Source organism: Giraffa tippelskirchi, chromosome 5 (assembly GCF_054371585.1).
Source record: "Giraffa tippelskirchi isolate mGirTip1 chromosome 5, T2T-mGirTip1v1.2.pri, whole genome shotgun sequence".
Classification (NCBI taxonomy): domain Eukaryota; kingdom Metazoa; phylum Chordata; class Mammalia; order Artiodactyla; family Giraffidae; genus Giraffa; species Giraffa tippelskirchi.
Genome location: NC_137279.1, coordinates 16,085,598 through 16,101,132, shown reverse-complemented (window position 1 = coordinate 16,101,132; position 15,535 = coordinate 16,085,598). Strand labels below are relative to the sequence as shown.

The 15,535-nt window shown below is 44.7% G+C and overlaps 1 protein-coding gene across 1 annotated transcript in view; it reads left to right on the top strand.

The window, feature by feature from the left end:
- The window catches only part of LAMC2 (laminin subunit gamma 2), a 65,135-nt gene extending 49,963 nt beyond the window's left edge, over window positions 1–15,172 (top strand). Inside the window, exons 13-23 of the mRNA XM_081492470.1 lie at window positions 1,755–1,911; window positions 2,208–2,413; window positions 3,628–3,707; window positions 5,434–5,583; window positions 6,106–6,250; window positions 6,958–7,107; window positions 7,767–7,881; window positions 9,273–9,472; window positions 11,104–11,262; window positions 11,356–11,455; window positions 14,427–15,172. Of these exons, the coding sequence (XP_081348596.1) occupies window positions 1,755–1,911; window positions 2,208–2,413; window positions 3,628–3,707; window positions 5,434–5,583; window positions 6,106–6,250; window positions 6,958–7,107; window positions 7,767–7,881; window positions 9,273–9,472; window positions 11,104–11,262; window positions 11,356–11,455; window positions 14,427–14,680 (1,716 nt within the window). The 3' untranslated portion in view covers window positions 14,681–15,172. The remainder of the gene's footprint in view (window positions 1–1,754; window positions 1,912–2,207; window positions 2,414–3,627; window positions 3,708–5,433; window positions 5,584–6,105; window positions 6,251–6,957; window positions 7,108–7,766; window positions 7,882–9,272; window positions 9,473–11,103; window positions 11,263–11,355; window positions 11,456–14,426) is intronic.
- Window positions 15,173–15,535: the final 363 nt, after the last annotated feature.

The window sequence follows — 15,535 nt, the reverse complement described above, 5'->3', positions numbered from 1 at the left end:
AAGGAGTGATAAGAAAGCCTCCTTAAGTGAAAAATGCAAAGAAACAGAGGAAGACAATAAAATGTGAAAGACCAGAGATCTCTTTGAGAAAATTGGAGACATCAAAGGAACATTTCATGCAAGGATGGGCACGATAAAAGACAGAGATGGTAAGGACCTAACAGAAGCAGAAGAGATTAAAAAGAGGTGGCAAGAATACACAGAAGAACTATACAAAAAAAAAGTCTTAATGACCCAAATAACCATGATGGTGTGGTCACTCGCCTAGAGCCAGACATCCTGGAACGTGAAGTCAAGTGGGTCTTAGGAAGCATTACTAAGAACAAAATTTCATTTCATGGCAAATAGAAGGAAAAAAGTGGAAACAGTAACAGATTTTATTTTCCTGGGCTCCAAAATCACTGCGGATGGGGACTGCAGCCATGAAATTAAAAGATGCTTGCTCCTTGGAAAGAAAGCTATGACAAACCTAGACAGCGTATTAAAAAGCAGACATCGCTTTGCCAACAAAGGTCCATATAGTTGAAGCTGTGGTTTTTTCCAGTAGTCACGTACAGATGTGAGAGTTGGACCATTAAGAAAGTTGATAGTCAAAGAGTTGATGCTTTCAAATTGTGGTGCTTGAGAAGACTCTTGAGTCCCTTGGAAAGCAAGGAGTTCAAACCAGTCAATCCTAAAGGAAATCAACCCTGTATATTCATTGGAAGGACTGATGCTGAAGCTGAAGCTCCAGTACTTTGGCCACCTGATGTGTAGAGCTCACTCATTGGAAAACATCCTGATACTGGGAAAGATGGAGGGCAGGTGGAGAACGGGGTGACAGAGGATGAGATGGTTGGGTGGCATCAGCAACTCAATGGACACGAGTTTGAGCAAACTTCGGGAGATAGTGAAGGACAGGGAAGCCTGGTGTGCTGCAGAATATGGGGTCACAGAAGGTTGTACACGATTTAGTGACAGAACCACAACAATAACATAAAAGATATGAGAAATCTAAAGGTGTCAAGGCTGTCCAAACAGAAATGGTCTCCAGAAATTTCTCATTCAAATTCCAGAGAAGAATGAAATTGATGTTGTTGTTGTTAATTATGAATTATTATTTTTACTGGAGTGAAGGGTGGGGGAGGAAAGGGCCCAAACAGAACCCAAATGTAGAACAAACTCAACTTGTTTTTTAAAATTTATCTATTTAACCGGCCTCTATAGCACTTCCTCTATTCCCAGCACTATTCTAAGCACAAATACTAACTCATTTAATCCAAATGATAAGTCTGTGCGATATTATTATCCTCATCCTACAGATAAAGAAAGTGGCTTGCCTGAGGTCACACAGCTAGTGTGTGGTGGAACCAGGATCCAGACTCAGAAAGTCTAGGCTCTAAAGTCTGAACTTCACCATGACATGCCGGCATTTCTGGACTTGTAACTATTACCTCTGATCCATGCGTGTGTGCTCAGTCACTTCAGTCGTGTCTGACTCTTTGTAACCCCATGCACTGTAGCTCACCAGGCTCCTCTGTCCTTGGGATTCTCCAGGCAAGAACACTGGAGTGGCAACCAGTATTTCCATGCCCTTCTCCAAGGAATCTTCCCGACTCAGGGGTCGAATTGGTGTCTCTTTTGTCTTCTGCATTGGCGGGTGGGTTCTTTACCACTAGGGCCACCTGGGAAGCCTTAGCCGCTGGGTACGTGGCTTATAATATTTCACCGTGAACTCCATCTCTGTTCTAATCCTCTTTCCTTCATGGTTTCAGATGGATCAGTTTACGCAGCAACTTGAGAGCCTGGAGACCCTGATTTCGAAGGCTCAGGCTGGCGGAGGAGCAGTACGCGATGCAGAGCTGGAGGGCAGGATGCAGCAGGCTGAACAGGCCCTTCGGGACCTTCTGAGAGAAGCCCAGATTTCAGAAGGTGATGGAGGCCCATTTCACACAGGGGAGAATTCAGAGGCTTAGAAAGCAATCCCCTAGGTCATAGAATCTTTGGTGGTAACAGTTCAGCAGATGTCTCTGCCTAGCCCTTGTGGAGGCGGCAGAACTGTCTGTGATGCTCTGAGATTTGAAATGATGCAGATAAAAGAGCATGCATTCACATACTGGGCTTTTACCGTTTTGCCGAAAGCCAGTCAAAGTCACTTTTTCAGCCCTCTATTTTTGATGACTTGACCCCCCAACGTGCTCATCCTCCCTTTCCTTGTTGGTGTTCAGGTGCTATTAGATCCCTCAATCTCCAATTGGCCAAGGCCAGGAGTCAAGAGAATAGCTACCGAACCCGCCTGGATGACCTCAAGATGACTGTGGAGAGACTTCGGACCCTGGGCAGCCAGCATCAGGACCGAGTTCAAGATACTCGCAGGCTCATCACGCAGATGCGCCTAAGCCTGGAAGAGAGCGAGGCTGCCCTGCGGAACACCGTAGGTGGTGCTGGGTTAGGGGGTGAGAGTCTCTGCTGAGCTGGGGGACCCATGGCACGTGTCATGGGCTCACTTTGTCTTTCGGGTTTTCTGGTCTCTCTGGTAGTCAGTAGGACTTCTTTTCCTTGCAGCAGTCACAACTTTCTTTGGTTTCCTGCCAGTTCCCATTTTATGCTTTATGGCTTCCCAGGTGGCTCAGTGGTAAAGAATCCACCTGCCAAGCAGGAGATGCGGGTTCAACCCCTGGGTCAGGAAGATCCCTTGGAGGAGGAAATGGCAACCCACTCCCATATTCTTGCCTGGGAAATCCTATGGACAAAGGAGCCCAGCATGTTGCAATCCATGGGGTCACAAAAGAGTTGGACACGACTTAGTGACAGCCTTTCTCTTTCACCAGTTCATTTCTTGCTGCCTGTAGCATTGTCTTCTCCCTTCTTTCTTCCTATCTTCTAGCTTGTTAGCTCTCGGAGGGCAGGATTCAATTTTGTTCATCTTTACTTTCTCAGCCCATAACACCAAGTGTGGCTCTGACAAATGTTTGCTATATGAAAGAATGAATGAACAAAATGAAGAGAGAAGGAAGGAATTAGGAGGGAAGGAAGGAGACCAATAAAAACATGGTGATGAAAATAGGGAAAATGTTGTTACAGTATGATTTTCCTAATGATGTATGTAGCTTGTGGTATGATAGGAGGAGGAGATTTGAATGAACACTCTTGTCTTTCTGAATAAAGGAGGCAATGGTGACAATAATGTAAGATGGGAGGTGGATAAAGAAAGTTGGAAGATAAATCAGATATAATGCTGGAAAAATGAAGGATTTAAAAATAGTGTGTATTGATTTTCCTTTTGTGGAATATTCAGAAAATAAATGTCCCCTATGATCTCATTGCTACGAAATAACTACCATTAAAACTTGGCCTATATTCTACTGGACTTTAAATATATAAGAGGATATAAACATGCATATATATTTAAAATCCATCTATATATACAGAGTTTTTTTGAACTTGGATTTCTATTTGATTCTAGTCTCTACATTTTTTTTTTTTTTTTTTTTGATGTAATGACCATGGTAAACCAGGAACTCTTGATGTGTCAGGATGGAGAATTCTGTGTGACTAATGACAAGGGCTTCAGACAGGACAGCTGCAAAACCTGCTTAGGCTCCATGGCTCCCAGCAAAGCCTTAACCATTTGTCCTTTTTCCACAGAACATTCCTCCCTCAGAGCACTACACGGGGCCAAATGGCTTTAAAAGTCTAGCTCAGGAGGCCACGAGACTGGCAGACAGGTGAGTAGTACTGGAGGGCACCTCTGCCTCAGACCACTTCTGTGAGGCCAGACTTGAACAACTCTGCTGAGTGTTCAGGACCAAAGCTCCATACTGATTACCTCCAGGCTCCTTTGCAGCCATTCCTCTGCCCTGAGGCCATTTTTTAACCACATGGTTTTCAGTGTATGTAGGTGGCCACTGGGCAATGTCATTTGGCAGAAGTTGGGGGTGGAGTTGTTTCTCTTCCAGATTTCTCTATGACTCATGGTATGGCTTCGGTGTATGTCAGATGTAATTCCTTGGACCCTGTGGAATGAATCAGCCCTTGGAAAAGAGTACTTTGCAGCTTTGAGGGACTCCCAGGCTCCCACACCAAGCCTGGGAACAAGTAGCAATGAGTTTTTTGCTAGCCTATGGGGGCCAGGAGTGCAGAGAGGGAGAACTCCCTCCTGAAAACCGGCTCTGCAGGGCCCTGGTAATCACAGGCAGCTCCTTAGTCCTTGCTGATTGGAAATCCTACGATCAGAATTGATGTTGAAGAGGTTTGCTCCTGGCAGAGGGCTCAGCAAGGTGGCAGGCTCTGCTAATCCCGAATGGAATTCAGTCAGCAGAAGGGGGCTGGCTCATGTTCTCATAGTGTGAGCTGCCTCCTGGATTTGTTTTCATCAGTTTCTAGAACCAGGAGGACAAAAGTAACTGAGGAACTGTTATTGATGGACTTTGTCCCCCTCAATGTTGGGCTAAGTTTTAAGATTCAGCAAAAAGTGGAGAGGGAGTTGGATCCTGGGTAAAATAAAGCCTAGGGATTTCTCCTGCAGAAAACAGTTTATAAATGCAGTATTTATCACCCTGAGATTTCTCCTGCCCATCTCCATAGCTTCCCCTGATTATGCTATAAATGGAGTAGATCATCAAAAAAGTTTAAGTCGTGAAGCTACTTCTCAGAACACCTTCTGCTTCTTGATAGCACCTCTGCTAGAGAAGCTCCATCTCATTTGGGTCAATTCTATTTGGTTTTTTGAGTCAAAACAGTTCTCTTACTCCTCTCCCTTTATTTAAATAAAAGGCCTAAAGGAAGCCCTTTGTACCTTTCCATATCATTTCTTTTAGATTCCACATATAAGGGATGTCATATGATATTTCTCCTTCTCAGTCTAACTTACTTCACTCAGTATGACAATTTCTAGGTCCATCCATGTTTATGCAAAGAGCATTATTTCATTCTTTTTAATGACTGAGTAATATTCCATTGTATATATATATATCACATCTTCTTTATCCATTCCTCTGTCAATGGGCATATAGGTTGCTTCCATGTCTTGGCTATTGTAAATGGTGCTGCAGTGAACATTGGGATGCATGTATCCTTTCTGATCATGTTTTCCTCCAGATGTATGCCCAGGAGTAGGAGGGTAGCTACCAAATGGTAGCTCTATTTGGGAGGAAGGATGGACATGTACACATTGCTATATTTTAAGTGGATTACCAACAAGGATCTATTGTATAGCATGTGGAACTCTGTTCAATGTTATGTGGCAGCCTGGATGGGAGGGAAGTTTAGGGGAGAATGGATACATGTATATGTATGGCTCAGTCCCTTTGCTGTTCATCTGAAACGATCACAACATTGTTAATCAGCTACACCCTAATACAAAATAAGAACGTTGTTGTATGGCAAAAAAATTTTTAAAAATAATGAAGGAAGCCCTTTGCTATAAAAACTCATTCTTTTTGATCCTTTCAGCCATGTCGAGTCAGCCAATAACATGGAGCAACTGGTCAGAGAAACGGAAGACTACTCCAACCAAGCCCTGGCCTTGGCGCGCAAGGCTGCTACTGAGGGAGGCAGCGGCGGCAGCGTCCATGGCTCCGTGGTGCAAGAGCTTGTGGGAAAGTACGTTTCAGCAGCTCCTCACACGGGCCAATATAATCCGCTCCCTCCCAGGGTACAATGCAAACTACATCTGAGAGTGCTGTATTCCTTTAAAAGTATCAATAGTAAGAAGGACAAGAGAATGAGAATGTTACTTTGGAGGAAAGCAGATGCCTTTAGGACTGGAAGAAAAACGTCAATTACTCTAAGTCAAGTTTCAGTTTTGATTTAGAGATTGTATATTTGTAGATATGGTACCATCTGTGGCGTTTAAAGGATGTGAACACACCCATCTGGCGGCATGGAGCGTATAAACATAATATATTCATGTGATCAAGAATTGGGAAACTTGGGTTGAATTTTTCTGACCCAACCTGTATAAACTTTAATGTCTGTGTTTAAATTGTGGAAAGAGACACATATCAGACATGTATACTCGTCTGGTTCTTCAGCTAATCCTGACGACATATTTTTAACAGAATGAATTTTTGCTTTTAATAAAAAGAGCGAATTCTCAAAGTCCACTCTCTTCACTTCCTGCAGGTTGGAGAAAACCAAGTCTCTGGCCCAGCAGCTGTCGAGGGAGGCCACTCAAACTGAGACTGAAGCAGATAAGTCATATCAGCATAGTCTCCGCCTTCTAAGTTCAGCAGCTCAGCTTCAGGGGATCAATGATCAGTCCTTCCAGGTAAAGGCGTCTAACCTATGCAGTGATGTACAGAAGAAGGGCCATAATGCTTTCTTCTCTGGGGATTCCATTGGATTGTTCAATCATCCAGTTTTTTCCTCCATATTTACCTTTCTTGCTTTAAATTAGGAAGAGCATTTATCCTCCTCACTATCCTCCTCTTATCTTTGTTCTTAAACTCCAATCTTGGCCCCTGATAACACCTTGGTTCACATTCTGAACCTATTTCTGTTAGAGAATACACGTTTTTCTGTCTCTTGCCTAGTTTGGGGGACTGTTGAAACCTGTGGGAAGTTACTATAGATAAATTTTGATATTTACCTTTGGGTCCAACCTATAGTATATCTTCATGTATAGCCACTTGGAAGGCTTTTTTTTCCTCAAAAGTTTGCATTGTTTCTGTCATCAATTCCTTTAACTATCCCAAATTTATTGGATTAAGATTCAGCTTTCTACCCACAGCAAAAAGCATTCACAATGATTTTCGCACGTAGGAAACGATAATAAAAAACGCAGAGCAGACATAAAATTCGTTTGCTGGTCGAGGGGCCGGCTGCCTGACTTGCATGAGGAATATTGCCTCATTTCTGTTGGACTCTGGGCCTGGATTGTTGTTTTCAGGCAACGATGGCAGGTCCTAGGAAGACCGGTGTGTGTGGCAACTGGTGAGCAGAAAGTAAGGCTTATTCATTTTGGGGGACTCACAGGTAGAAGCGAAGAGGATCAGACAAAAAGCTGACTCTCTCTCAAGCCTGGTGACTAAGCGAATGGATGAGTTCAAGCGTGTGCAAAGCAGTCTGGGAAACTGGGAAGAAGAAACCCAGGAGCTCTTACAGGACGGGAAGAATGAGAGACAGGTATCCTTGTCACTTCGTTCCCTCAGCAGACCCGTATTGAATGGCCACCAGTAAGAGGAACCATCAAAAACTCTCGAAAGGTCATGGTATTGCTGCTTATTGAGACCTTAATGTGACTACCTCAGTTCCACTCACTGAAAGTGAAGTCACTCAGTCATTTCCGACTCTTTGCAACCCCATGGACTGTAGCCTACTAGGCTTTTCCATCTGCGGGATTCTCCAGGCAAGAATACTGGAGTGGGTTGCCATTTCCTTCAGCCCTCAAACGTAGGAATAGGACTTAGGTCTCCTGGGCCCAATTTGATCTAGCTCTGTCTATGAAGACATATGTCTATACTTCCTAGGTTATGACATATGTCTATGAAGGGTATGTCCATACTTTAGGAAGTATCTAGAGTTTAAAATTAGGATTTGCAAAACTGTTCTTGTCCCTGAGTAGCGCTCGAGACTGTCCTCAATGTGGAATCCTATTGGGTCATCAGGTTATAAGTTTGTGTGGTCTCAGGTTGTGGAGGGGTTTGCTACAGCATGCCTAGACTCCAGGAATCACAGTTCTCGGTTGTGAAGAGCAGTGTGTCAGAGCGACCATGCTGGCGGGAGGGCTCTGCCCAGGTGTGTGTTACATTTACTCTAATCTTGTTCTGCCTGCCCATTTACAGAAATCAGATCAGCTGCTTTCCCGTGCCAACCTTGCTAAAAGCAGAGCCCAAGAAGCACTAAGTATGGGCAATGCCACTTTTTATGAAGTTGAGAACATCTTAAAGAACCTCAGAGGTGAGTATTTCAGGGTTCAGATCACTTGAGTATTTTAAAGATATAAACATGACTTTGGTTTATTTTGAATCTTCATAAATCTCTGTAAGTGGCAGGCATGTTGAGGTATTAATAGACACTCAATAAGTATCTTTGTAAAGAAAAACATTTAAAAATATTTGATATAGTAGAAACAATTGTGAAAACGGACAGTGTTAATTGCACAGTTGCATCCAACTCTTTGTGACCCAATGGACTGTAGCCCGCCAGGTTCCTCTGTCCATGGAATTCTCCAGGCAAGAATACTGGAGTGGGTAGCTATTCCCTTCTCCAGAGGATTTTCCCAACCCAGGGATCGAACCCAGGTCTCCCACATTGCAGGCAGATTCTTTACCATCTGAGCCACCAGGGAAGCCCGTATTGTACTAAATGTCAAAAGGCTTGAGTTCTGATCTATGCTCAATCATGTGATTAGGCTGAGCTGGCTGTGTGACTGTAGGCAAGTCACATAACCTTTCCAGATTCTGATTTTCCCATCTCTAAAAGAAGAAATTTGAACTAAACTGCCTCTAAGGTCCTGAAGAGATTAGATATCCCACTACCATATAGATGATTTTCTTTTCTCTCCCTTTCTTTCTTTCTTCCTTTCTCTCTCTCTTTCTTTGGCCTGGTTTGTTCCAATATAGAGTCAGTGAGGTTGCTTTGTGATAAATGATAGAACAAGCTTTGTCATAGTATCTAGATTCCAGGAAATCTAGGTTTGTGCCTTGCAGTGCATGCATGCTAAGTCGCTTCAGTTGTTTCCGACTCTTTATGATCCTGTGGACTGTAGCTGGCCAGTCTCCTCTGTCCTTGGGATTCTCCAGGCAAGAATGCTAGAGTGGGTTGCCCTTCCCTCCTCCAGGGGATCTTTCCGACTCAGGGATTTTATGTCTCCTGCACTGGCAAGTGGGTTCTTTACCACTAGAGCTACCTGGGAAGTCTTGCAGAGATTTGGTTAAAGTTTCAGGCTTCTTCACTAAAGAACAACAATAAAGACATTTTCAAGTCTTGGGATTTTCTTCTTCACAGGAAGTACCTCTCTACCCATTCTATTCAATTGCTAATTATTGCCACTGGCAGCTTAGGGTTTAAGGCTCTGGCTTGAAACTTTGGGCTTCAAAGAGTCTACTTGCTTCTGATTCATTTGGAGGTTCACTTTTGCAAAGATGGGGACCCAGGGCAGGCTGATTGTTGATTGTCAGTTCAATACTTTCTCTTGGACAAGAAAGAGTCATGAGTACAACTTTCCACTCTCTCATCCCTTGGGTGCTATTAACACTCTGATTTTTCTTACAGGCCTCAGCCCTTTTCATCTTCAGTTGTAAGTTAATTTTCATCTTCATGGCAATGTTTTCTTATCTTCATTTCAGAGTTTGATCTGCAGGTTGAAGACAGAAAAGCAGAGGCTGAAGAGGCCATGAAGAGACTCTCTTACATCAGCCAGAAGGTTGCAGATGCCAGCGACAAGACCAGGCGAGCAGAAACAGCCCTGGGGGGTGCTGCTACCGACTCCCAGAGGGCAAAGACTGCAGCCGGGGAGGCCCTCAAGATCGCTGGCAAGATAGAACAGGTAAAGAGAAATCGCAGGTCAGCGGGAACAGCTTCAAACATACCGGTCATGTTGAATGAGCGAGAGCGTTGGGCTCATCCTGGCCTGTAGGACTCAGTGTCCTGTTATGGTCCGTGGTATTTCCAGATCCACTTGGCTGGCCTTTTTGTTGGTTGGCTCACAAGGCTGTCATTGACTGAGGGCTAGAGCCCCACCCCCACCATTTTTAGCCCCCTTTATGGACACCACCATGAGAAGAACCATGCAAGATTGCTTTTTATTTAGACCATTCTGTTAGTTTCCTGGACCTGCTATCAAAAAGCAGCACAGACTGGGTGGCTTAAAACAACAGGAATTTATTCTCTCAGAGTTCTGGAGGCTAGAAGTCTGAAATCAAGGTGTCAGCGGAGCGATGCTCCCTCCGAGACTCTGGTTGGAAACTTCCCGTGCCTCTTCCTAGCTTCCGATGGTGGCTCTCAATCCTTTGTGTTCAGTGGTTTGCAGTGGCTTCTCTCCAGTCCCTGCCTCTGTCATCACCTGGGGCCCTTCTTCCTGGATCTCTCCAGCTCTTCTTATAAGGACACTGGTTGGATTCAGGGCCCACTCTCCTCCAGCATGACCTTATCTTAATAAATTACATCTGCAACAACCCTATTTCCGGATTAGGTCACACTCGGAGGTATTAGGGGTTAGAATTTCAACACATCCTTTTTGGGGGGACACAATTCAATTTGTAGCAACTATCCCAGTGTTTTGATTCAAGATTGTGAAATTCTGGAGTTCTGGGTCTAAGCTCCACTTACTCATTTTTCCCTTTCCTTCCACTCTGTGCCAGCACTGTGCTTGGTGCTGGGGTTATGGAGATGGGAAAAACTCAGTCCTTCTCTTCAAGGAGCACTCAGTGTAATGGGAAACACAGGCTAGTTGCACTTACAGCCCATATGTTAAGTGCTACAGTAGAAAGAGTGCTTCTCAACTGGAAGAGAGCTTCGTAGTTCTGATTTAAGCATGACTTTTAGAAATCATAAGCAACTCTAGAAAGCCAAGAGGGAACATTTTGTATCTAGACTGTGTGGCCTCACTCTTGGACCACTTGAAAACTTCCAAAAATAATCTCAAATCTTAAGTCCCTTGAGGGTAGGGACCAATTTTCTGTGCCTCTCTTTATATGGTTTCTAGCACAGAGACACCTGTGACTTGATGCCTAGTAGTAGCTTGTTGATAAAGATATTAAGATTCACTCATGCTGGTAAAAACAAAACTCAAAGCTGTAGCCCATTCATTCTCTGCACACCAAACTCAAGTGTCTTGGGGAACAAAGCCATTCAAAAGATGATGGCAGCAAAGAAACAGGGCAGAGAAAGAGTTGAGTTTCTCACCCTCTGGGTTTTCCCAACTGGTTCCTGTTTCACTCACCATTTGTTGAGCTTGACCTGAGAGGGAAGCAGTGTCTCACAGCCGACCATCCTAGTCTCTGGAGACATACCCCCAAATTCACTTGTTTGAGGCAGAGCTTGGGGACTCTCTCATTGTTCATCTCACTTGCTCCATCAGAGCCTGGCCGCAGCTGTATTTTTTCTGTGGTCGTCTCTGGGATGTTTCTGTACCTCACCCCTCTCTCCTTCCGTCCCTGGCTCCTTTTCTTCTGCCAGGAGTTTGGGAGTCTGAACTTGGAGGCCAACGTGACAGCAGATGGAGCCTTGGCCATGGAGAAGGGACTGGCCACTCTCAAGAGTGAGATGAAGAAAGTGGAAGGAGAGCTGGCAAGGAAGGAGCAGGAGTTCGACGTGGATATGGACGCAGTGCAGACAGTGAGTTCCCATGGTTTTCCACGGCAGAGTCCTTTAACCTGGCCAGGGTGGGAACACCCTTTCCAGATGGGTTTGTGTTTATTTTTTCTTCAGGTAATTACAGAAGCCCAGAGAGTTGATAGCAGAGCCAAGAATGCTGGAGTTACGATCCAAGACACACTCAACACATTGGATGGCATCCTACATCTAATAGGTATGTGGAGTATCCACAACCTTCCAACCTGTGTTCCAGGGCTTCTCCCCAGAATATTAACTAGACTTAGTCCCGATGCGTGGGAATCTCAACTTCTTTTAAAGGTGTCAGGAAATTTGCTTTGTTTCCAGGTTCAGATACCTTAGGCAGGTTGCTTTTCATTTGCTGTGTTCTATTTTACCATCTCAAAGGTGGATCACTGGGCATCTACCTATTGCCCTTGGAGATGAAAGTCTGTAGGTCAAAGAACTGGGTGTATTTGGGGAAGGTATATTGAGGCTCAGAGAGGTTAGTAATGCTCTGCAGATCACACAGTAAATTGTGGAGGTAGGATTCGAACTTCACAGTGAAAGAGAATACTGGATGGCTTGACAGCCCCTCTAAGGATTCTGGCCTTGATCCTGAGAATCTAGTGGACAGCGTCAAGCAGAGGGATGGCGTCAGTGCTGTATACTTTGGAAAGATTACTGGGGCAGCTGGGTGGAGGAGAGTTTGAAGGAGGCTTAGACAAGAGGCATTTTGGAGATAGTTGTAGTAATTGAGAGGTGAGAGAGCTCTAAGACAATAGGAGTGGTGAGGGGACACTCTCCCAGCCTGTGAGATCAAGAATCACTTGCTGAGGGACTTCCTTGGTGATCCAATGACTAAGGCTTTGTACTCACAATGCAGGGGCCCCAGGTTCGATCCCTGGTCAGGGAACTAGATCCTGTGTGCAGCAACTAAGACCTGGCACAGTTGAATGAATACATAAATATTAAGAAAAAAGAATTACTTGCTGATTCTGCTATTTGTCCCTCCCCAAACCACAGTTGGGACTTCCCAGGTGGCGCTAGTGGTAAAGAACCCACCTGCCAATGCAGGAGACATAAGATATGGGTTTGATCCCGGGGTTAGGAGGATCCTCTGGGGGAGGGCATGACAACCCACTCCAGTATTCTTGCCTGGAGAATCCCCTGGACAGAGAAGCCTGGTGGGATACATGGTGCATAGGGTCATAAAGAGTTGAACGGTCCTGAGCACACACGCACACACACACACACGCAAACCACAGTTACACCTTGCTGTAACCAGTTGTGGAAACTTGAGCTGCCTGGTAGATGATCCAGATGAAATGTCAAAGTGGTAGGTCCATGAGACACTGTAGAAATTTTAGGCTAAAATAGATTTGATGGCACCCCATGACCGCAGCTCCAGTTATCTCACAGAATCCCTCCCAAAAGAAAGTTTAGATCAGTTAAAATCCTGGATTTGGGTAGAACTGATAGCAAACCCTTCTGTGGCCTGTTTTATCAAGCTTGGACCACAGCAGATATGGAACTAGGGCTTCAGTCAGGGATTCCAGCCATACTTAGGAGAGCCACTTTCAAACCTGGTTTTTGTGTGGAGTGTCATCATCACCCCAAGAGACAAGTATTGTCTGCATTGTTTTCCTGATGGGTCTGCTTTGTGATCCAATGAGTCCCAAAGAGTAAAATACCCTCTTAAGGAAAAAAAAAATCCCCGGCTGAGAGTTTAGCAGCTTTGCTTAGTGTTCTGAAAAAGGCAATGGAACTAACAGAGCCTTTAAAGAGGAAATGAGAGCATGGGGAGGGAGGCTGGGTGAGAACTGTCAAGCATTTTCTGTGTGCCAGGCACCATGCCAGATTTTTTGTGGTGGATGGTTGTGTAAAATTTGTAAAGGTCCTATGAGGTGGGTTTTAGGGCTTACCTGGTGGCTCAGTGGTAAAGAATCTGCCTGCCAAGCAGGAGATGAGGGAAGATCCCCTGGAGAAGGAAATGGCAACCAACTCCAGTATTCTTCCCCGGGAAATCCCATGGACGGAGGAGCTATATAGTCCATAGGGTCGCACAAGAGTCGGACATGACTTACAACGAAACAACAACAAATGAGGCAGATTTTATTATTTTATTTCACAGAATAGTGAACAGAAGCTCAAGGAGTTTAATACTGCCCCACAGATCACATAGTAAATGGAGAAGACAGGATTCCACCCAAGGTCTCCACGTCTGATGCTCCTGCTGTGAGCAAGAAGCTCATGCTGCCTCCCCATGGACATTTTGTCTGCAAGCTTGCTTCACTTCTCCTGCATGTCTTAGAACCCTAAATTCTGGAATCCTCCCCTGTCCCCAGGGGAAGGACTGGTCTACTGGATCAACATTTGGGTTATTGTGCTGTTTCTACCCTGTCTGGCCTCTTGAGTCTTGGAAAAATTACAGTTTAATCTCTTTAGCTGGGATAAAACTTCCGCAGTCAAATGGATATGACCTTGACTTGTCCACTCAAACCTATTCAAACCAAACAGGTCTTACCAGGTGCCCTTCATGCTGACATGTCATATCATTTGAGTAAAGCATGCCTGAACAAATGTGACCACATTTCATATTAGAAATAAACTAATGTCTAGCCAGATCCCCACTGTTCCAGGCCAGGATGAAGTCTTCCATCATTTCATACAGCTGGAATGCATCCCTTAAATAGCAAAGCCTACCTTGGCCTCCCTAAGCCCTGAAACCCAGCCAGTTTCTAAAGGTCTTCTAATAGAAAACAACAAGAAATTTCCTAAGGGTGATTCAGAGAGCAGAATTTGGAGTTGATTCTGATCCTAGGGATGAGCTGTGTTGGGCAGACACCTTGGACAGTATTCAGTCCCTGTGACCTTCAGCCTTCACCTTTTCAGAGCAGAAGCTGTTGACTCTATCATGAAAACTGAAGTCCAAGCTTCATTTTGGTTAACTAAAGAGCCCAGATGCTTAAAATGGGCTTTTCAAAACTTAGTAACAAGGCTTGGGCTCTCAAAACTTTTTCTAGATTATTTCTAATTTAAAATAAGCCTTTTTAAAAGAATGGCATACTATTGGCTCTGAGCAGGTGCAAACAGAAATTAAAGTTACGGAAGGGCTTGCATGCATTCGAGAGGATCTAGCCACAGCTTTTTCCTCTGTTAACTCCTTTCTTGTCCTCTAAAAATAGACCAGCCTGGCAGTGTGGATGAAGAAGGGCTGATCTTACTGGAGCAGAAGCTTTTTCGAGCCAAGACCCAGATCAACAGCCAGCTGCGGCCGCTGATGTCAGAGCTGGAGGAGAGAGTGCGTTGGCAGAGGGGCCACCTCCACTCGCTGGAGACAAGCATAGATGGCATTCTGGCTGACGTGAAGAACCTGGAGAACATTCGGGACAACTTGCCCCCAGGCTGCTACAATACCCAGGCTCTAGAGCAACACTGAAGCTGCCTTCAAGATTTCCCAATTGGGGTTCTTAGGATGGAGACCTCAGGCTCAGAAGCCATCTCACGCAGGTGGGGTGGGATGGGGACATTTGAAAGTGTTGATGGGCATTCTCAGCTCAACTGAACCTGGCCCCACCCCGAGACCTTGGCCAAGATCAGTGTCTTATTGTACCAGTGTGATGCTCTTTGCTTCCAGATGCAACGAGGGGCATCAGGGGCAACGAGGCAAATAGCATTGAGTATGAGACTCATCAAGGGCCTGGACACCCAAAGGGTAGACCAGATGGAAGGACAAACTGCACAGGCAGATAGTCATAAACCAACTCCTGGAGTATGAACAAGTGTTGCCATGTCGTAGGCGGCTTATTCTTTAAGTAAATGTGACCAAAGGAAATTTTTTTTGACTTTACCCCTGCATAAAATTCTTCCTAATGTCAGAACAGAGAGTGAATTGAAGTCATGCTGTGGTCAGTAAAATACTGTTGCCTCATAGTGTTCAATGTGTTCTTGTTGATCAGAGCTCCTCCCACTTACTGCCCGATCCATGACATGTACTCCACTTTCAAGCTGGAGGAAGTGATGAACTGTAAGCCTGGCATGTTTGGAGCATTGGTATCCTGCTACCTTTGAGTTCTTCTGGGCCTGGAAGTGACCACCTTTCCCCTGATGATGCCAGGCAACTTAGAGACAATGTTTTTATTAAAGCATTTCTTACCAGTGAAGCAAACATTGGGAAAGTACTTTCGAGTTTCAAAGTGATAGAAAAATGTAGCTTGGGCTCTAAAAGAGGTGCAATTATCTAAGATGTATTAGTCCTAATTCAATGCCATTTTCAAACACTAAAAATTATATG